Raw genomic sequence first — 20229 nt, forward strand, 5'->3', positions numbered from 1 at the left:
GTTCTGCTTTCCGACTTCTCCCCGTTCTTGTCTAGTGAACCCAGACTGAATACGCTCAACGTCCGGCAAAGCGTTCATTTCGATGATATAGCCTAAACATGAACATGCATCCCGAACATCCTGGTGGACCGTCGTTCGAACTATCATGAGCAATGATACGCGCCAACCCTCCGGGGCTCATAGCAGGGCAAAGCGACGACTGACGAATGCCGACGAAGATGGCAGACATATGGCTGCGGACGACAGTACGGCTCAGACAAAACGACAGCGCGTGTCGCGCGCTTGTGATAGTTGTCGCTCCAAGAAAGATAAATGTGACGGAGTGCAGCCAGTGTGCTCCACTTGCGCGTCCTTGTGTCGGCCTTGTACCTACAAGACCAACCCGAAAAAGCGCGGCTTGCCGACGGGTTACATTCGCACGTTGGAACTGCTTTATGGACTTATCTTCTGCAAGATTCATGGTAGCGAGGAGGTGGTGCGTACCCTGCTTAAAACGTCCAACATGCCGAGTCACTTGGCCACCATGGGAAAAGAGACAGAAGGCTCCGATACTCTCGTGTCGTCGTGGAAAAACAGTAGTGTTCTCAAAGAGATTGAAAGGATGTTGACACTTTTGGACCAACCGGAAGAGGAACAGGACAAGATCGATAGAGCAGTTGAAGAGAATGGTTCTCCAAGAGAAGCTGAGGGTAGCAGAGTTCATACAGTGGATACTCTCGAATGGCAGTTACCAGAAGGCCTCACAGATGGGCAAGAGGAGTCAATAGCAACTGGCGTATCTCCTGTCAAAACACCCTCAATGACCCGAGCTGCTAGGAGTCTTCCAATTCGCGCCACAAAGGATAGCAGCACTCAGACTCTCTTGCTTTCAGCTACCGCGCCCGCCTCTGCCTCCGACCAACAATCACAACTTGCACCCGCAAACCCCCTTCCTTTACCTTCGAATGTGTGGATGCTTCTTGATATATACTTCTCCTATACGCAATGCTGGTTTCCTATCCTGGAGAAACATGATATACTTCGAACAGCATTCCGACAATTTGAAGACAGGGTGCAAATTTCCCCTCTTGTCGCCGGATCTGGAGATTATGCAGCATTGTGGGCAGTCCTGACGCTGGCATCCATGCAGGAGGCATCCTTACACGTCCCTCGTCAGAACCCAGAACATGCAACTGGTCGGCCTAATGCTAGCCATTTCTACGCCACTGCAAAAGGGTTGATGCCCTCGGAGAATGGTATCCATGAGATTGGACATGTGCAGGCGCTCTTGATATTGTCTCTTGTCAACCTCGGTCAACAGAAGTGGACCGCTGCATGGCTGCTGGTTGGACAAGCAATCCGAATTGCGCGTTGTCTCGGACTAGATTCAACGAACCAAACCGATGGTGTAAAGGACGGGAAGTCCTCGGCACGCTCGAAACATGTCTTTCTGGGTTGCTTTGTCCTCGAGACCCTCATTGCTACAAAGACGGGACAGGCTCCATCACTACGCAAGGAAGACCTAGCAGAGATTGCTCCAGTCAACGAAGATGGCTTGGAGGAATGGCATCCCTGGGAGGACCAGACCGGTCTTCGACCGCCAGGTTCGGCGCGTGGATCGTCTCATCGAGGACCGCTCCATGCGCTAAGCACATTCAACCGTTTGGTTTCGCTGATGTGCATCCTGAATGAGATATGCTGTATGAGACAGTCGCAAGCAACCCCCACTGCACAACTTGAGACGCTTGAACGCCAGTTACAACATTGGATTTCTGCAGTGCCCGGAAGTTATCGTGCTGACCTGCAAAATCCCACAAAGATTGCGCCACCTCACATATTTGGCCTTGAGATGATGTATGAGAGTACTGTCGCTACCTTGTCTACTGTCCAAGACCGCGGAAGGCCTATGCCAGAATCACCGTACTGGATTCGCGCGACCGAGAGCCTGAAGATACTCCTGCTACTGCTGCAGAAATATATGGAGACGTATAGTCTGGCAGCAACCAGTCCGATATTTGGACTGTTCCTGACTATTGGTATTTCCGCGCTGGGCGAGAGACACAATGTGCCCGTGCCATTCGAACCTGAGCTTGGCCTGAAGAGTAAATTAGAAGCATTCTCCGCGCACCTTTCTACCGTATGGTCGCAAGGGCAAACAACAGAGCCTGCTTTAACAAATACATCGATATCAGCAGCCACAGCGGCCCGGCTGAGCAATGTCTCCAGGAACAACACGCTGTCCGAGAGCAGAGCCAACATTCCAGACTCGTTGTCGCACCATGCCTTGCATACATTGGACAGCGATGCACAGCGGATGAGCGGGTTGGATGAAACTCGAACGATCTACTCCACTCCGAACTCCTTTTTGACGAATACTTGGATGGGGACAGGGCCAAGCTTGGACAACGTCGCCTTGTCCTTACCAACCCCTACACCATCTTTAAGTCTACCTCGGGGGGCCCCAGCACCATCTCCTCAAGTCACTTCCATACCAACATCTTCTCAAAGAGCTCGCCTTTCAGTCCCTTCCGCTCAAAACCTCCTACATGGCCGGGGGACGAATCTTGATCTGTCTTCACCCTTTTCGGCCAACACCCCTCCATATCCGCCAACATTCAACGACCCGAATATAAACCTGGGATCTTTTGTCGGGCCTGGGCCTCCACGACGACCGCGAATTGCACCCGATCTTGATGCCCTATTTGACGAACTGGCGTCTCTGGATGGCACTGAAAAGCGAGTTCTCCCTCCTCTTTGCGGTACTCAATTGCTGACCCGAAGTTCTTCCACAGAGGGGATCATCAGCCCGAATTCATGCAGAACCTGGGTTTTATTCCTGATGCTGGCATCTCCGAGCTCTACTCGTATTCCAGTCAGATGGAACCTTTTCTGCTGGCACAAACCCAGCAACTTCCAGAGGCTGCAACAGTGATCCGGTCGGAATCACACCGAACGAACAAGGGGAATGCCTACGAGCGATGAACAACTGGCCGTCTGATTATCAGACCAATAACAAGATACTCCTGAAGATAGATCGCATGATGGGTATATTTCCTCTATAAAGACGCCCTCTCCTTGAAATTCAGCGCCACATGCTCCACTGCAACTTTATACCCATACGCGCCCAGCCCAACAATGATTCCGGCAGCCTTGTCGCTGAAGTAACTGTGATGGCGCCAAGGCTCGCGTGCATGCACATTGCTCACATGTAGCTCGATGAAGGGAATATTGACTGCGAGCAGCGCATCTCGGATCGCGACGGAGGTATGTGTGAAAGCACCCGGGTTGATGACGATACCGTCGACATTGCCGCGCGCCTCCTGGATGCGGTCCACGATGGCACCCTCGTGGTTGGATTGGAACGCCTCGAGGGTTGCGCCCAGGGACTCGGCGTGAGCTTTGCTGGAGGCCACGATGTCGGGGAGGGTGGTGCTGCCATAGATGTGGGGTTCCCGGGTACCCAGGAGGTTGAGGTTGGGGCCATTGATGAGGAGGATTGATTTGCCCATTTTGGGTGATCGGAAATGCAAGTTGGACGATATTTCTTTGTTTGTTTGGTGGAATAAAGATGTAGAATAGAAACTATGACGAAGGTTGATTGTTGAAGCTCTTTATACTTTCTTAGACTCTTTTGAAACCAAGTAGGTCCTGGATACTTTGTGCTCATTAATTGGGAAATACTACAGAGTACAATGACACACTCGGGGAAGCGTATTGCCTATGCGGGGATTCCTCATATCTACGAAGCACCGGGGTATAGTTTCTATAGAAGACAAGGGGTTAAGCATTTAACTGCCAATGATTCTCTCAAATCTCCTTCATTCGGCACCAAAAAAAATAACCCATGAGTATGACTATGGAATATGGATAGTTGGATACCATCACCGGACCAGATACTGTGGGCGGGAGAGCGCTTAACCGGTGTGGGGGACGGTTAAGCACAGACTGAACGCTGAGATACTCCGTAGATAGATAGATACAGTGCATGCAGACTACAGGGTATTATTCTGCAACTTGTGCAAACCAGGTCTCTATCTTTGAAGGAAGATGAGAGTCATCTTCTATAGAGGATGGACTACTGCTGGCTCTGAGTATGTGATGGTAAATAGTACAGCGTCATCGTAAGTGGGTTCAGTTCATAGATCAATGTGGTTGAGCCGGGGGCTTGCCTGGACAGGTAAATGATTAAATCTGATCTCCAAGGACCCTGTTAATTATACGGAGTACTTGTAGAGCATCGTTGCGCGGAGTATCTTTCCTTTTCTTTTCATATCAAGCACACCAAGATAGGTGAAGCCATCCAATACTCGGTTCTCTCCGCACATATCTGGCTCACCGAGATACCTACCTAATGCCATTCATTCCCCATCCAATGCACCGTACTCCCAAGGCTCCAATGAGTCCAACAAGCAGTATCAATTCAATTGCACAGTGGAGACAAAATGTCAAAATATCCGCTGCGGTTACTCACGGCTTTCTTGCTGTCTTTTAAAATGATTTGGAGTTTTTGGCCCTCCCCGCAGTCATCGATCGGTCTTTTGCTGCAAAACCCATCTGGACATTGACTTATTCCTGCATTCAATTCGTACAGTCCAATCCTAGATCTTTCAAGTATCCGGAAATGGCGGCAACCCAGTTCTCCCAGGAGGAGTTAGATGAGATATATACCTTTGCAGTCGATCTGGGCTGGAAAGCCGGACAGCTGCTGCTAGACAGCATCGACAGGAGGATTGATGGCGCGGGAGAGCAGTCGTACGAGGAAAAGGATAACGCGGTTGATATCGTGACACAGACCGATGAGGGTATGTTATTTGAAATCTGCATCTGAGAATGGGGGGTGGAGCTAATCGAGACACAATGTAGACGTTGAGACATTTATCAAGACCGCAATCCGAGCGAAATACCCCCGTCACAAGTGCGTCTCGTCTATCACGACTCCATGCGGAACGAAGACAAAAAACAGAACTGACCTGACCCCTCTCCCCAGCTTCCACGGCGAAGAAACCTACGCCAAAGGCCAGTCTCGCGAGTATCTCATCGACGAGCAACCCACCTGGTGCATCGACCCTCTAGACGGTAAGAAGCAGAAACCACGCACAGCAGCGCAGCAGTCCGGACAATACCCGCTCAACCACCGCTAACGATGCTACAATACCAAACAGGCACAGTCAACTTCACCCACCTCTTCCCCATGTTCTGCGTCTCCATCGGCTTCATCGTCAACCACCGCCCCCTCATCGGCGTCATCTACGCCCCCTTCCAGGACCAGCTCTTCTCCTCCTGCGCCAACCGCGGTGCCTGGCTGAACGGGAAACGCCGTCTGCCACTCATCCGCAACCCGATCCCGCCCATGCCCGCCGGCGCGCCCAGCAAGTGCATCTTCTCCTGTGAGTGGGGGAAGGACCGCCGCGACATCCCCGACGGGAACATGGCTCGCAAAATCGAGAGTTTCGCGAACATGGCGGCGGAGCTTGGGGCACGCGGCGGTAAGGGGGGCATGGTGCATGGGGTGCGGAGCTTGGGGAGTGCGACGCTGGACTTGGCGTATACGGCTATGGGGTCGTTTGATATTTGGTGGGAGGGGGGCTGCTGGGAGTGGTAAGTTGGGGGGTTGCTTTTTCTGATGGGGTTTGGCGGAATTGTCGGGGGACTGACTTTGGCGCGGTAGGGACGTCGCTGCTGGGATTGCGATTCTACTCGAGGCGGGTGGGCTCGTCACGACGGCGAATCCGCCGGCGAACCCTGAGACGGACCCAATTGAGGATGTGCGGTTGGGGAGTCGGTTGTATCTGGCAATTAGGTGAGGGGATGGCTGGTGACCGTGTTTGTGCTGCGTTCACTGACCTTTGTAGACCTGCCGGGCCTTCGGAGACTGAAACGGGACGACAGACGCAGGAGCGGACGGTGAGAGAAGTATGGAAACGGGTGAGGGAGTTGGACTACAGACGGCCTGGTGCTTGAATAACGAATTGTCCGCTTCTATATTATTTTATGTACATACAATGCTCTCAACCTCTATACAAATCGATTGTAGGTCACAGTCCTCCAGTGGCTACAGATGGGATTTGGATGGTACCCGTTCTGCGATCAGCCGGGCGACCTCCTCCTTGACCTTCTCCACCAGTCCCGGCTCAGCGACCACATCCTTGCCCGTCCACAGACGCGCCTGCTCCAAGCCCTGCCAGATCAACGCCTCAGACCCCAGAATCACCTTCCACCCCGCCGTCGACGCAAGCTGCGCAATCTCCGTCCACGGCACAGGGTGGTAGCACATCTCCAGGATCACACCCGTGAACGACTCCGCCGACGCAGCCGGTGCCTCACCCAGAAACGCCCGGAGCACCTCCCTCGCCTGGATCTCCTCCGGCGTCTTGGGAGGATAATTCGGAATCCCCGACACGATTGCCGCAGGGGCCTCGAGCGCAGCCGCCACCGCCGGATCCGCGACATGGACGAGCGGCGCTTTGTCCGGGTTCGGGTTCCGCTGGGCGTCCTCCTCGAGGATGGCGGCGACTTCGGCGGCGTCGCGGTTGACGATGTAGATCTTGCTGGCGCCGAGCCATTTGCGCATCACGTAGATGGCGGTGCGGGCGGTGCCGCCGCCACCGACGATCAGGGCGGGCTTGTTGCGGAAGGACGCTTCGCCGGCCGAGTTCTGGAGCAGGGCCTCGCGGATCCCGATGCAGTCGGTGTTTGTGCCGACGTAGGAGCGCGAGCCGTCGGCCTCGGGGCGGAGGAAGACGGTGTTGCAGGCGCCGGCTTGCCGGGCGTCCTCGGTGAGATCGTCTAGGTGCGGCATGATGCTGACCTTCCACGGCATGGTGACGGAGGAGCCGACGAATTTGGGGTTGGAGCGGATGGAGGCCAGATATTTGGGGATGGCAGGGGAGCGGGTGTATGGAGGAGGGTAGGTTTCGGAGGTGCCGTGAACGCTGGAGAGAGGGATTTGCGCCCAGTTCAGACCGAGGGTGGTGTAGACGATGTGATGGAGAGGTGGTGAGAGGGAGTTGAGCAGAGGATGGCCATAGAGATATGCGACTCCGTCGAGATGGTCAGGACAGTGGATGGGCTCTTCCAACGGCTGTTGCTCGTGCTTCATGGCGTTGGTGGGTTGAGCTGCTGCCATGGTGGTGGCTTTTGAAGTATACCGGACGCGATTCACAGGAGCGAGGAGGATGTTGGTGTCGACTGAGCGGGATTGGGAGACTGGGGTTATATGTATATATAATTATATTCTGTAGCCGAATGCAACGTCAAATGAGGTTCCATTAGTCGGATACTTCTCGTCACTTTGACAATCCTCAGCCGGAGAAACGTTTAGTTGCTGCTGCTCGTGACTTTTCCCTTCTTTTTTCTCTCTTGGTCTTTTACTCTCCCTCCTCTCATCCATCTCACCCCGATAAAATTGACGATTCTCAATTCCGGAATCTTCTTTTTCATCAGAGTATTAATTGTTTCATCAAGTAGATATCTACATACAGATCGATGATAGTCATTTCAGTCACTACGACGACCACCGAGTCTATCTTGGAATTACCCTTGAGTGGCGGACAACATCCGAGATTCATACAATTGACGGTACGCTAGTTGAAGGTTCTTCGCCATGGCTTCAGTCACTAACCGCAACGGTATTAAGTCTTCTAGACTTCTCACGGGAAGAACCCTTTTCCCGCCCTAAACTGTCTCATAACTTCATAAGGCTTGGCGAGTGGCTACCTGCAGCTTGTCTCGACTCTCGAGTACCGAAATAACACTCTAGAAACGAGACACAAACTTCGTACCTCCCAGATCGCCATCGGCCCGGCTCCGCACTCTGCAGGACTTACAGAGTATTCCTCCAGCTTCTTCTGGCAAGTGTCCGGTCTACTGCTTTTCCCAGCCACTGGCTGATTGATTATGTCCTCGGTGTGGCAATTGGTCATCGAATCGTTGCATTTTCATCCAATCCCTGGGTTGACGGCCGAAGAGACATACTCCCCAATGCTAAACATCCAATCGTCTTATGGATCCGTAGATCTCCTCCCTCACTTACTCCAGAGCTTCACTAGGGTTTTTTGGGATACCAGATCCTTGCTAGCTTCTCCACAGCCCACACAGATATTGACTCATGGCCTTGTCGCTCTATATCGAGCGGTATCGGAGTCTGTCTCGACTATGGCAGCAGAGATTTTGCGACTGCTATGAAATCCTACACCAGCAGTCCCCTTGGCGTAATGAGGAGAACCAAAGTCTAAATGGCAAAGAAACTTTTTGTTGCATGACTTTCGTTTTACGCCGCTTGGTTGAGCGTCCATTCGCCCGCTTTAATGGTTTAACCCGAACGTCTATAAACTGATATTGACAATATCTCCTTTCTCCGCATCTACATCTCCACGCTGTCAATATCCCCAGGTTTTCTTCCTGCTCTAGACTGTTTAGCGTTTACCCAATCACCTGGACTCCAGTAACTATTTATATAAACCGGGGCCTCCGTTGAATTGGACTTCTTTCACCGTTCCTCCAACATCGGCATTCATATCTTGTCGTCGTCAGAGTGCAGTTGACGCCTCGCTTCGTCTTCCTGTCTTCCTAAAGTGTTCATCCTCTTGAAGAGGATTGCACCTTCACAATGTCTATCCTTGCCTTGGTTGAGGATCGACCTACCCCCAAGGAGGTTTACAACTGGAGAATCTACCTTTTGGCTGCGGTAGCCTCCTTCACATCATGCATGATTGGTTATGATAGTGCCTTCATTGGCACCACCCTGGCTCTCGGATCGTTCAGAGAGGAATTCGAATTCACTACTATGGAACCAGCGGCTGTCAACCGGGTGAGTGCCAACATCGTGTCCTGTTACCAAGCAGGTGCCTTCTTTGGCGCCTTTTTCGCATACCCTATCGGTCACTTCTGGGGGAGGAAATGGGGTCTGCTATCTGCCGCCGCCATTTTCACCTTGGGCGCTGGTCTCATGCTCGGGGCCAACGGCGATCGGGGACTGGGACTGATTTACGGAGGGCGAGTCCTGGCCGGCATTGGAGTCGGAGCTGGTTCGAATATCACGCCTATCTATATCTCCGAACTCGCCCCTCCCTCTATCCGAGGACATCTGGTCGGTGTCTACGAGCTGGGTTGGCAGATTGGTGGTCTGGTGGGCTTCTGGATTAACGTAAGCTTTTCATTGTCCTCCATCGTCTTCTGATGTCTGGGGAGATTGCTGACCTGCTGCTAGTATGGAGTCAGTGAGACTCTCGCTCCCAGCCACAAACAATGGATCATCCCCTTCGCTGTCCAGCTCATCCCATCTGGCCTCCTCCTCATCGGTGCGGTGTTCCTTCGCGAGTCTCCTCGTTGGCTTTTCTCCAGTGATCGTAGAGAAGAGGCCATTGAGAATCTCTGTTGGATTCGTCAACTGCCCGCGGACCATATCTATATGATTGAGGAGATTGGAGCGATTGACCAAGCCTTGGAGGAGCAGCGCAGCACAATCGGTCTTGGATTCTGGAAACCATTCAAGGCTGCCGGAACTAACAAGAAGGTTATGTATCGGCTGTTCCTTGGAAGCATGCTGTTCTTCTGGCAGAATGGTTCTGGAATCAATGCCATTAACGTGAGTGGAATCTCCATTTCCATAGGTATCCTGCGTTTTATTCTTGAGTACTAACTCGCTCGTGCAGTATTATAGTCCTACCGTGTTCAAGAGCATTGGTCTCCGGGGCACCAACACGGGTATGTTCAGTACCGGCATCTTCGGCGTGGTCAAGACTGTGGTTACCTTCATCTGGCTTCTCTACCTGATTGACCGGATGGGACGACGTCTTCTGCTCCTCGTCGGTGCGGCCGGTGCCTCAGTCTGCTTGTGGATTGTCGGCGCATATATCAAAATTGCGAATCCCGCGAAGAACGGCAATGGAGAGATGACCGGCGGTGGTATCGCCGCCATGTTCTTTTTCTATCTATATACCGTCTTTTACACACCGTCGTGGAACGGCACACCTTGGGTGATGAACTCGGTACGTTGTCTGGATTTCCTGAATACCAGAGCTCCACTAACAACTTGTCAACAGGAAATGTTCGAGCCCAACATGCGGTCTCTGGCGCAGGCCTGCGCTGCCGCTTCCAACTGGCTCTGGAATTTCCTCATCTCCCGGTTTACTCCCCAGATGTTCGACAAGATGGGCTATGGGGTGTGGTTTTTCTTCGCATCGCTGATGCTCTGCTCCATTGTCATCGTGTTCTTTTTGATTCCTGAAACCAAGGGCATTCCTCTGGAGAGCATGGATGCTCTCTTTGAGACGAAGCCGATCTGGCGTGCTCACGGAATTGTCCTGGCCAAGCTTCGCGAGGACGAGGAACAATTCCGTCAGGACATCGAGGAGTCTGGCTACACCAAGTCAGGCGAGCAGCGGTTGGAGAGCGTCCAGCCCAAAGAGGCTTGATGTGCGTCCATGACCAATGGGAGTTGTATCAGGAGTTTTTGGTTTGTTACTTGTGGATATAGTCTCATGTATGGCGAGCAGTGGCCGAGTGACAGGCCCTGCAGGCGAGTCATCGTTACGAGATGCGCATGATTATTCAAATAATATTTTACATGAAGTGTTATCAATCTATGAACCTCGCCCATTTTGTAGATTCGATCGAAACCATCGATATTGGGACTTGGCCCTTGAATTCTGCCAGCAACGCTCAATGCCAGCGGTTGCCTGAATATCGTTGAATACTGCGCTGTTTCGAGAGGTTGACATTTCCGGTTGCAACACAAACTACTCACAAACTACTCCTACTCACTAGTCCGTACCGAAGAGATCCGCATCCAGATCTACCGTCTCGCCCGTCTCCAACGCCTTCCTCGCAGCCTGACACACAATGAGCGCCCGCAACCCATCCTCACCCGAGCAACTAGGCTCCGCCTTCCCCCGAATAACATCCACGAAATGCGCCAACTGCAAATCAAACGGCTTCGCGCCGACCTCGACCTCGAACTTCTCCGCCACCAGCGGCTGATTCCAGCTCTTCTCGGCCCTCCCGTCGTAGCTCCAGCGCGTCATGTCCGGCACGCTCAGCGACGCCTGGGACCCAAAGATACGGTAGAAGTCCGCGCCGGCCCCGCCGGGCGTCGGCGGGATCAGCGGGTTCTCACCCGTGCCGGTCTCGAAGTTATGCGGGGACGGGGTCGCATCACACACGAGGAACGAGCCGACGACGCCCGAGGCAAAGCGCAGCGTCAGCGCGGCGCCTTCCTCGGCTTCGTGCGGCGGGCGCGGGCGCTGCGGCCGCGTCTTCTCGGCGTGGATGCGCTCGATCGGCCCGAAGAGGTGGTGCAGGAGGTCGATGTCGTGGACGAGGTTGATGGGGATGACGCCGCCGGAGGCGCGGGCGCGGCGCCAGTCGCCGGGCGCGGCGAAGTAGGAGTCCGGCTTGAAGAGGGTCCAGAGGCCGTTGATGGCGATCGGCGTGCCGAGGGCGCCGGAGTCGAGGATCTGCTTCGTCTTGAGCACGTAGGGGTTGAAGCGACGGTGGTGGCCGACGAGGAGCTTGAGGTGGGCGTGCTCGGGTCGTTTGGCGAAGGCGAGGAGCGCGTGCCCGCTCTCGATGCTCTCGCTGACGGGCTTCTCGACGAGGACGTGGATGCCGCTGGCGAGGAGTTCCTGGGTGACGGGGACGTGCGTGTGGTTCGGGGTGCAGACGATGGCGGCGTCGGGCTTGGGGATGGCCTCGAGCATGGAGGCGATGGAGGGGAAGTGGGTTGTCTGCAGCTGCGCTGCGACTGTAGCTGCGCTGGGGGCAGGGTCGATCAGAGCGACGAGCTCGGTGGATGGGTTGGAGATGACGGATTGGGCATGGCGAGGGCCGATGAGGCCGGCGCCGACGACAATGACTCTCAGAGACATGGTGTGTATCGACTAATATTTGCTCGCTGTGGAGTTTGAGCCAACTGATGGGGCGGATGACACTATTCATAAGTATGTTGCCCTCCCTCCCCCACACCTTGAGTCATTTACGTCTGGGGTAAATCCACCCCCGTACATAAATAACTGCTGCAGATTACAACCCGAATACCGAGGTCGAGTTTCTCGAATCTCGATGCAGATTGGTTTGAATCATTTCGTTGAATCCTCGGGGCATGAACATTCAACCTGCGAAACGCTCATCCGCGAAGAAACACCGACGGTGGAGCCTTGTCGTGGTAAACGCTTAACCGGCCAACTTCTGACGCTTTTTGGATACGTTCAGTTTCCGGGAGTATGCGCATGCAGGCTCTCTACAAAAAGATGAGATATCAGACCTCAAATCAAGGACGCAAAAATGGTGAGAGGATTCTCCTGGATAGGTGGACAACTCTATCTCGCTGCTGACACACTATTGATCAGCTCCTTGTAAGACACTGGACGGACACGGGAGATCTATTTCCTATCTGATTTGATCGACTGCGACGACGAATATATAAAAGGGTTGGGACTGCGTCTCATCGATTGCTCTGGAGACCTCCCATACAATCCATCACCTACAAACATGCCCAACCGGCTGGGAATCGGGTCCATGTCCCTGGGCCGTCCAGGGATTCACGATCTCCCCGGGAAACTCCACCAGGCCTCGCGCTATGGATACGAGGGCATTGAGCTCTTCATCGACGACCTCGACCATCTCGCTCGCACCGACTTCGACGGCTGCAACATCGCCGCCGCCCACGAGGTGCGCCGGCTCTGCGACGCCCTCCACCTCTCCATCATCTGCCTGCAGCCCTTCGGCTTCTACGAGGGCCTCCTCGACCGCAGCCAGCACGAATACCTCGTCACCCAGAAACTCCCGCACTGGTTCCGCCTCGCCCACATCCTCAACACCGACCTCATCCAGATCCCCTCCAACTTCCTCCCGCCAGACCCAACAACCCACCTCCCGCGCACCACCGGCGACCCGGCCCTCATCGTCGCCGACCTGCAGCGCGTCGCCGACCTCGGCGCCGCCCAATCCCCGCCCCTGCGCTTCGTCTACGAGGCCCTGGCCTGGGGCAACCACATCGACACCTGGGAAGCCTGCTACGCCGTCGTCGAGCGCGTCAACCGGCCCAACTTCGGCATCTGCCTCGACTCCTTCAACCTGGCCGGCCGCGTCTTCGCCGACCCGGCCTCGCCCACCGGCACGACCCCGACCGCCCACGCAGACCTGCGCGCCTCGCTCGCCCGCCTCCGCTCCACCGTCGACGTCGCCAAGGTCTTCTACCTCCAGCTCGTCGACGCCGAGCGTCTCGCCGCCCCGCTCGACACCCGCCACCCCTTCCATGTCCCCGGCCAGCCGCCGCGCATGAGCTGGTCGCGCAACGCCCGCCTCTTCCCCTTCGAGGAACACCGCGGCGGTTACCTCCCCGTCGTGGACGTCGCCCGCGCCTTCTTCGACCTCGGCTTCGAGGGCTGGGTGTCGCTGGAGCTGTTCTCGCGGACCTTGGCGGATCCGGACCCGTCCGTGCCGGAGGCGCATGCGAGACGCGGGTATGAGTCGTGGAGGAAGATGGTGGAAGTGTTGGAATTGGAGGGTCCGGCTCCACCACGGGCTTTGTTGGAGGGGTCGGAGGTTGCGTCGGAGTTGAAGTCGTCGAAGTCGTCGGCGGCGGTGGCGTTGGAGGTACAGCATCGATTATGAGTTTTTTTTTTCTTTTCTTTTGTTTTTTAGTCTCTTGGAATGGGGATGAATGCGTGGGTACATAGTCGGGTTTGGTAGCGTGTTTATAGAAAGATTATACATCGATCGATGCGACGATAATGAAAGGAAAATTCTATGCAATATCATAATCAGGCTCCCTCCCGACATGCTTTTGTAGATACCACAAATGCTCGATAAAGACAACTCCCATCCCGAAACACCAAATACAGTCGTTGAAGACAAAATGCTTGAGATCATACCCGTTCACGCTATGCAACCACGGCCCTTGCCATCAGTATCCAGACCGACATCGCACCGCTGAGGAATAGTGTTGAAATCCTGTTGAGAGATGCCACGGCGGTACTGGGCTCATAAGGGAGCGTGCGTACATGCTCCTTTACCCTGCGAAGGTGTGCGCGAAATTATATACAAGTAGGGGGGAGATGTTGCGTTAAGTGAACAGATCAGGCCTCTTGCGCCCACCGACACTCCCGAAGAGGCATCTCCTCGCCGGCTGGGGCCCGAGTCCCGTCTGTTTCTCGACGCCAGGCATAGTACTCTCCAAGCCGGACCTCGGCGTATGATGCGTAGTCAAAGTCAATCTGCGAGATTTGGGCTTGGATAAGCGCCCAGACGCCCCTAGGTGAAAAGTTAGCTGGCGGTTTCTCATAGAGAGAAATGGTAATATAGAAGTACCAGTATAACCCGGGAATGCCGCGGAACCGATCAACGTCCTCGAACAACCGGTTGATGATTTCCTCTTGCGAGGATTCCGGGATCTGCCGATGATGGCTATAGCTCTTGACGTACTCCGTTAAAAATTGCCGCCGCACAGAGCGGGTCGGCATCATGTTGTAGTCACAATCGTAACCACCCCATTCAGCAAAGTGATTCGCAATATCGAAGGCAGCGGGGGAGGGAGTGGCATATTCATAGTCGATGAAATGCACCGTCACCGAGCCATCGTCATTTGTGGTTGTCGCAGGACCATCCGTCGAAGGCAAGACGATGACATTGGCGCAGAGGAGGTCACAATGGGCGAAAACCAACTGATGAGAGTTAACCCGCTGTTCCGTGCCATGGAATCAAAGGGACTACATACTCCGTCCTCACCAAGACCTCTACCATCATCTAGCTCACTCACTACTCGCTCCAGCTCCTTCTGCAAATCGAGTCTCCTGGTGCGCTGTTCCTCAGTGGCGGTTGGCAGAGCAAGAACCCATTTCTGTAGCACCGTCCACATGCTGGGACCTGGCTGTCTAGGTCTGATCACCGGGAAATCCACTTCTTCCTTGGGAAGATGTTCCAGGTCCATGTCTACTTGGTGGCCAAAGGGCATTTTCTTGGCTGGAGGGTGGACTGCGCCGTTGCCACGGCTAGGTAGGACTGCATGCCATTGTCCGAGCCTTCTGGCAACACCACGCCAGATCGGAGCCCTCACCAGATCAGTATGGGTCGATGGACGACCTCGAATGAATCGGTAGAGGAGCCCGTTCTGAAAGCGAGCCAGAAGGGGAGGAGCTAGGCCGCGGCTGGCAAGAAGCGCGTGGGATCGGGTTTCTCCTATAGATAGAGCATATCTACTCAGCACGTTGTCGCAATGGGCAAGAGAGGAGGGCGGGTATGGTGCCCCAGCAAATCATACTTTCGCGGTCTATGAGGATCTCTGTGTGATTACCGTACGCTCTCATCAGTACTGCTTCGTTGTCTATTTGTTCCTCGGTCAAGCCAGGTTTCCGATTAATGATCTTCAGCAGCTGTAGAAAGTCAGTCCAAAGGCTAGTTCACCAGTCGAATATTGTCGCTTGATGACCCGCTAGAAGAAACACACAGTATTGGTGATGCCGTCCGTGAAGCGCACGAACTCAATCTGGTTCCCTGGGCCCTCCCAATTTGGGTTCAATGTCAGGACAAGCCTCAGCGCAGAGGCTTGAGAGTCGGCATGGTTGTACGAGAGAGGGATGAACCTGAGGGGAGCAAGGACATCGTCCTTCAATCCATCTGCGGATCCCATCTTGAACACTATTGATTATGGATTAAGCCCTGCTGTCAAAGACGAAACGAAACGGCCGAGAGGTGGTTTGCTCTGGTCTAAAAGTCCAAGTAGGAAAAAAAAAGTTAGCAAACGCTTGTTGCACAAAAGTACTTTTTGCAACACCCAGTCACGAAATGACAAGGCATCAGATAATGCAAGCGACACGGAGGCTTCCACAGGCGAGAAGGCTAATGCGACGGTTGGGTACCAACCTGTACACTCCCTTATTGACCCCTTCGGTCCCTGTATATCAGCACAGATGTCAGGTCAGGATTATTTGCACGATGGCAGTCAGAAGCATGAATTGACCGGCAATTGACGCTCTGATCGAAGACACAGGAATTGACTAGTTGAATATGAAGAAGTAACTCCAAGAGAAAAAGAAATCCAGGGGGAAAGAAGGAGGAGAGAAACCGAAGAGGGAATCGGTGGTCTCGTGCCCCTCCTGACGTCTGATTGGAGGAGCCACTCGACCCCCTTCCTGAGGCACGCTTCTGACACCTTGTCTCTAAGGCACCAAGGCACTCCCCCCCCCCTTCCTTAAGTAGCCAGAGTACATGACGCAACTTGCTGGATCAACGTCTACGAGAACTTTCTACTTACATGGGGATCATGCGACCTCACAGTTCACATATTGACATATAGCCCCTATATCTCATCTCCCTGGATGATATAGCCAAGAACTCGAGACAAAGTGCTTATGTGCAGCGGTCTGAACGCCTTCTTCCTAGTACTCTGTAAGTGATCGCAAAAGGAGAGCAGCACACGTGAAAGCCGGACTAGTCTCTTCTGGTCCACTCGACTCAACGATTTGCATGTGATTCTCAACCATGTGACTTGCTGCTCTTTTCAGCCTGGGTCAGCCCCACGTGACTTGCTCACCGAAAAAAAAAAAAAAAAAAAAAAAACAGAATCTGCCCTTGCCCTAGCCCTAGCTCTTCTCGATCAGGAAAGGCGTTTGGTGACTAATCCGAAACTTCTCTAGCGCCCTACTCCCTGCTCACCTACAAAAAGCCGCAACATCCGTCCTCTCTCCCTCTTCTTTTCTTCTTTCTTTCTTCATCATCAGTAGAGGTTTACATACCATGTAAATTTCGTCCCGGAGCTCCGTCAAAGTACGGCTTGCTGAAGGCTATTCTTGTGGGATTTTTTTCTCTATGGGTTTCCTTCCGTTCCCGGCTCTGGAGAGCAATGTAGAGTTCGTCTCTACGTGCGTCTTCCTTTTTCCCTTACAATACATGGCTGAGCTAGGTTTCTTTTCGAAAGATCTGATCCCCAGGCGCTTTAGCTGTGGAGGGGGCGTGACATACTGTCAATCACTTGTACACTTGATGTGTGGACACGAGTGGTTGCTGTGTTGGTGTTGGTTTGCAGATAGATTTATACTAGCGAAATCAAAATTCTATTCGGTTGAACAAGGAAAAAAATAAAATCCCCCGGACGTATCTGGTCCATTTTCGGCGTTGTTCGCACAACCCGTGTTCTAATTAGTATGATTGTTCGTTAAGCTATAATTCCATGTTCAGTAATCTGAGGTTTTTATACTATCAGGCCCTCCCGGCTTGCCCGATCTGAATCCTCTCTCCCGTCCACTTATCATCACTCCGAAGCACCGGCCAGCTTGTCCCATCGGCCTTGGCCAGCTTGAGCTCCAGCTTAGTGCCCAGAACCCGGAAAGACGATTGCTCGGGATCAATTGGCGCAAACAGGGGGTACGTATCCTTGTACCGTTTGTTGTCCGTGGTCGGCAGGTCGAACTCGACCGATGTGGGTGCGAAGTTGACTTTGGCATTGTCCTTGTCAATCTTCTTCAGGTATAGCGAAACGTTCACTGTCGAGGGGGTTTGGTAGAAGTCATTCCTGTAGAGTATCAATCACGTCAGTCATGACACTCTTCTACAAAGAACGATGAGAGAGGGGGGGGAACGCCAACGACATACCTGACGGTCTCGACCTTCTCCTCACCGGGAGGCTTTCCCTTCCCGATGAAAAGATGCTTCTTCTTCTCCTTGCAACCCTGGATCTTCAAAAACTCGTCAAACTCCAACACCCGCTTCTTGCAGCACGACCACCCCTTGCTCCCCTCGTGGAAGATCGGCTGTCCAGGGTGGTGGACGCATTTCTCCTCGTCGCGAGACGCAGATGGGTTGTAGCCGGCATTGCATCCCCGGCGACGACAGGTGGTATTGGCCGAGATCTCGAGCGAGGGGTCGTCGGACTCTGATTCTTCAGCGACGGGGGCGGCGGTGCTGGGCGGGGCAATGGCGGGCGAGATCGCAGACCGCGGGAGAGCTGGAGCGGGTGGCTGCGACTGCTGAGCAACAGCGGCCTGGTCAGGGAGTGTAGGGACTGTATCTTCCTTCTTCGGCTCGACGGGTGTATCGTCCACCGTCGAGTGCTTGCCGGTGGTGCATGGTGGGATCTCAAGAAACTCCTCGAATGTGAGAACGCGGGGTTTGCAGCATTTCCAGCCTATACGTTGACTTCATTAGTCCACGAGGCTGGGGACGGCGCCTAAGCCAGAAACCATGACCATCAAGGCCCCCAAGGTCCTTGGTACACTTACCCTTTTGACCTTCGTGAAAAACAGGAGGACCAGGATGGTACACGCATTGCTCGTCGGCGTCGGTGAACTCTTTGCCGCAGCCCTTGTGAACGCACTTGGACGCCATGCTGTCGAACTGTATATTATATTATATGATATTGTATGTGCAAGGGCAAGGGTAGAATACCAATCTAGACACAAGATGATTCCCCAAGAAAGACAAATCGCCGAGAGAACAGAAGGACTGTCGAATGACGCAGAAATCCCACTGCGATGCTCTCTTCGTTTCCATACGCCGTGGCCAAAAAGGGTTTAGCCGGTGAAGCTCGAAGGTTCCAGAGAATCTCCACGTCTTTTCTTCCCTTGTGTTTTTCCCCCTCCACGACAACAGAGGGTACAGACAGCCTCTATCGACGGAGTAGAACTACACAAGTGGTCCTCGGCAAATCATACGCATCCATTTTCGCATCATCATGTTGTTCACGAAAGCCCTCCTCTCCCCAGCTCGCGTCACCCTCTTCACGCGCGCGAACTGCGGGCTATGTGACACCGCCAAACAGGCCGTGACCCAGCTCCACAAGCGGAGACCTTTCGATTACTCCGAGCTGGATATCATGGTCTCCGAGAACAAGCCCTGGAGGGACGTCTACGAGTTTGATGTCCCGGTTCTACACGTCCAGTCTGTCGTCAAGGATCAGCTCTCGGATCCGAAGAAGCTGTTCCACCGGTTCACCGAGCAGGAGGTCGAGAAACTAGTGGACGAAGCGGAGAAGACGGATTCTTAGTTGGCGCAAACGGCCGGGCCTGATATTCACATATATACAACAAATCATAGACATCGTTCATCCCAACTGCAAGCGCTAGACATGCGGAAGAGAGAAACATTAGTATGTGGGAACGGCGGCATCAGTCTTGGTGCCCTTGGCGATTTCGAGGGATCTGGCGAGGAATGTCGGCAGCGCGACAGCATCGGCGACGACGGAGATCTGGAGAAGAAGACGAATCAGTGACCCCAGCAAGAAAGCTCGCACATCGGATGCTACTTGCCATGTGGAAACCCTGGTCCGCGTACTTCTTCGCCGCTGGACCACCCACGCAGTAGATGCCGGCCCTCTTGCCATTATCCACCGCGACCTTGCGGATCCGCTCGATAGCGGCCTGGAGATCCTCATGGAAATCGCCCATGACGGGACGACCAATGTTGTTTCCGAGATCCCAGGGGCCGATGAACAGGACATCGATACCGGGCACTTGGGCGATTTCCTCGACCTGTCGTTCCCGCCAGACAATATTAGCTTGCTCCTTCTTTACCAACGTCGGCTCTCCCTGTTGTGAATGGAAACATACATTCTCAAGAGCCTCCTTGGTCTCAATCTGCACAATGGTGAGCAGAGCATCATTGGCCCCCTGGAGGTACTCCAGCGAGGAAGCGCCCCCAATCGAACCCATGGCAAACGGGCTGCCAAAACCCCTCCGGCCAACGGGAGGGAACTTGGCCGAATCGACCAGTTTCCGCGCATCATCCGCAGTGTAGAGCAGCGGCACGACGATTCCATGAGCACCCGAATCCAACGCCCCTAGTCACCTGTCAACTCCGCCTTTTGTCCACTAGTTTTCCCATAGAGGAAAACAAGAAAAGAGAGGAAAAGGGAGGACTCACGCTTCACCATCCACCCCTCATTCGCAGCAATCCGCACAATCGGACTCACTCCCGTAGCCGCGATAGCAGCCACAGCCTCGTGCATCTGCGCATCTACCCAAGCGACCCTCGTTAGCCTTCTCTCTCTCTCTTTTTTTTTTACCCTTTGCCAACCACAGGGTAAAACAAACCGGCGATATTCCCATGCTCCGTATCCACGCAGATCCAGTCATACCCCGTGCGCGCCATGAACCGGGCATGGTTCGCCCCGGGAAGCATCTGCCATGCGCCAAAGGAGAGACCGCGCTCGGTGCGGAGAGCCTGCTGAAGACGGTTTGCGGCTTGCATTGTTTGGTTTTTACCCTGGAAAACGACGTCGGGGAGGTAGACGAGGAATGAAGGATGCAGAGAATGGTG

At 53.9% G+C, this 20229-nt stretch overlaps 11 protein-coding genes across 11 annotated transcripts, besides 1 other annotated feature; 5 read left to right on the forward strand and 6 right to left on the reverse strand.

The window, feature by feature from the left end:
- Positions 1-145: 145 nt before the first annotated feature.
- ACLA_024020 (putative C6 transcription factor QutA) lies at positions 146-2961 on the forward strand (the record flags this gene model as incomplete). The annotated part of the gene is made up of 2 exons (XM_001269112.1): positions 146-2738; positions 2774-2961. The coding sequence occupies 2 exons, from the start codon at positions 146-148 to the stop codon at positions 2959-2961; spliced, it is 2781 nt and encodes a 926-aa protein (XP_001269113.1).
- A 74-nt stretch (positions 2962-3035) lies between these two features.
- Positions 3036-3488, reverse strand: ACLA_024030 (type II 3-dehydroquinate dehydratase; the record flags this gene model as incomplete). Its single annotated transcript, XM_001269113.1, has 1 exon — positions 3036-3488. The coding sequence occupies one exon, from the start codon at positions 3486-3488 to the stop codon at positions 3036-3038; it is 453 nt and encodes a 150-aa protein (XP_001269114.1).
- Positions 3489-4600: 1112 nt separating this feature from the next.
- ACLA_024040 (inositol monophosphatase family protein) lies at positions 4601-5783 on the forward strand (the record flags this gene model as incomplete). The annotated part of the gene is made up of 5 exons (XM_001269114.1): positions 4601-4781; positions 4843-4894; positions 4967-5055; positions 5142-5577; positions 5648-5783. The coding sequence occupies 5 exons, from the start codon at positions 4601-4603 to the stop codon at positions 5781-5783; spliced, it is 894 nt and encodes a 297-aa protein (XP_001269115.1).
- Positions 5784-6031: 248 nt separating this feature from the next.
- Positions 6032-7105, reverse strand: ACLA_024050 (shikimate dehydrogenase family protein; the record flags this gene model as incomplete). The annotated part of the gene is made up of 1 exon (XM_001269115.1): positions 6032-7105. One exon carries the CDS (start codon positions 7103-7105, stop codon positions 6032-6034), a length of 1074 nt encoding a protein of 357 aa, XP_001269116.1.
- Positions 7106-8587: 1482 nt separating this feature from the next.
- Positions 8588-10394, forward strand: ACLA_024060 (sugar porter family MFS transporter; the record flags this gene model as incomplete). The annotated part of the gene is made up of 4 exons (XM_001269116.1): positions 8588-9124; positions 9188-9565; positions 9633-9968; positions 10023-10394. The coding sequence occupies 4 exons, from the start codon at positions 8588-8590 to the stop codon at positions 10392-10394; spliced, it is 1623 nt and encodes a 540-aa protein (XP_001269117.1).
- A 348-nt stretch (positions 10395-10742) lies between these two features.
- Positions 10743-11846, reverse strand: ACLA_024070 (Gfo/Idh/MocA family protein; the record flags this gene model as incomplete). Its single annotated transcript, XM_001269117.1, has 1 exon — positions 10743-11846. The coding sequence occupies one exon, from the start codon at positions 11844-11846 to the stop codon at positions 10743-10745; it is 1104 nt and encodes a 367-aa protein (XP_001269118.1).
- A 622-nt stretch (positions 11847-12468) lies between these two features.
- ACLA_024080 (sugar phosphate isomerase/epimerase family protein) lies at positions 12469-13593 on the forward strand (the record flags this gene model as incomplete). Its single annotated transcript, XM_001269118.1, has 1 exon — positions 12469-13593. The coding sequence occupies one exon, from the start codon at positions 12469-12471 to the stop codon at positions 13591-13593; it is 1125 nt and encodes a 374-aa protein (XP_001269119.1).
- A 464-nt stretch (positions 13594-14057) lies between these two features.
- ACLA_024090 (putative ethanolamine kinase) lies at positions 14058-15607 on the reverse strand (the record flags this gene model as incomplete). Its single annotated transcript, XM_001269119.1, has 5 exons — positions 14058-14232; positions 14290-14642; positions 14696-15156; positions 15239-15350; positions 15425-15607. The coding sequence occupies 5 exons, from the start codon at positions 15605-15607 to the stop codon at positions 14058-14060; spliced, it is 1284 nt and encodes a 427-aa protein (XP_001269120.1).
- Positions 15608-16512: 905 nt separating this feature from the next.
- Positions 16513-16536: a microsatellite.
- Positions 16537-17175: 639 nt separating this feature from the next.
- On the reverse strand, positions 17176-18300 carry ACLA_024100 (CORD and CS domain protein; the record flags this gene model as incomplete). The annotated part of the gene is made up of 3 exons (XM_001269120.1): positions 17176-17488; positions 17569-18100; positions 18195-18300. The coding sequence occupies 3 exons, from the start codon at positions 18298-18300 to the stop codon at positions 17176-17178; spliced, it is 951 nt and encodes a 316-aa protein (XP_001269121.1).
- Positions 18301-18646: 346 nt separating this feature from the next.
- On the forward strand, positions 18647-18958 carry ACLA_024110 (glutaredoxin family protein; the record flags this gene model as incomplete). Its single annotated transcript, XM_001269121.1, has 1 exon — positions 18647-18958. The coding sequence occupies one exon, from the start codon at positions 18647-18649 to the stop codon at positions 18956-18958; it is 312 nt and encodes a 103-aa protein (XP_001269122.1).
- A 99-nt stretch (positions 18959-19057) lies between these two features.
- Positions 19058-20160, reverse strand: ACLA_024120 (HpcH/HpaI aldolase family protein; the record flags this gene model as incomplete). Its single annotated transcript, XM_001269122.1, has 5 exons — positions 19058-19159; positions 19221-19442; positions 19521-19750; positions 19834-19926; positions 20004-20160. 5 exons carry the CDS (start codon positions 20158-20160, stop codon positions 19058-19060), a joined length of 804 nt encoding a protein of 267 aa, XP_001269123.1.
- Positions 20161-20229: the final 69 nt, after the last annotated feature.

Source organism: Aspergillus clavatus, genomic scaffold (assembly GCF_000002715.2).
Source record: "Aspergillus clavatus NRRL 1 1099423829805 genomic scaffold, whole genome shotgun sequence".
In the NCBI taxonomy this organism is placed as follows: domain Eukaryota; kingdom Fungi; phylum Ascomycota; class Eurotiomycetes; order Eurotiales; family Aspergillaceae; genus Aspergillus; species Aspergillus clavatus.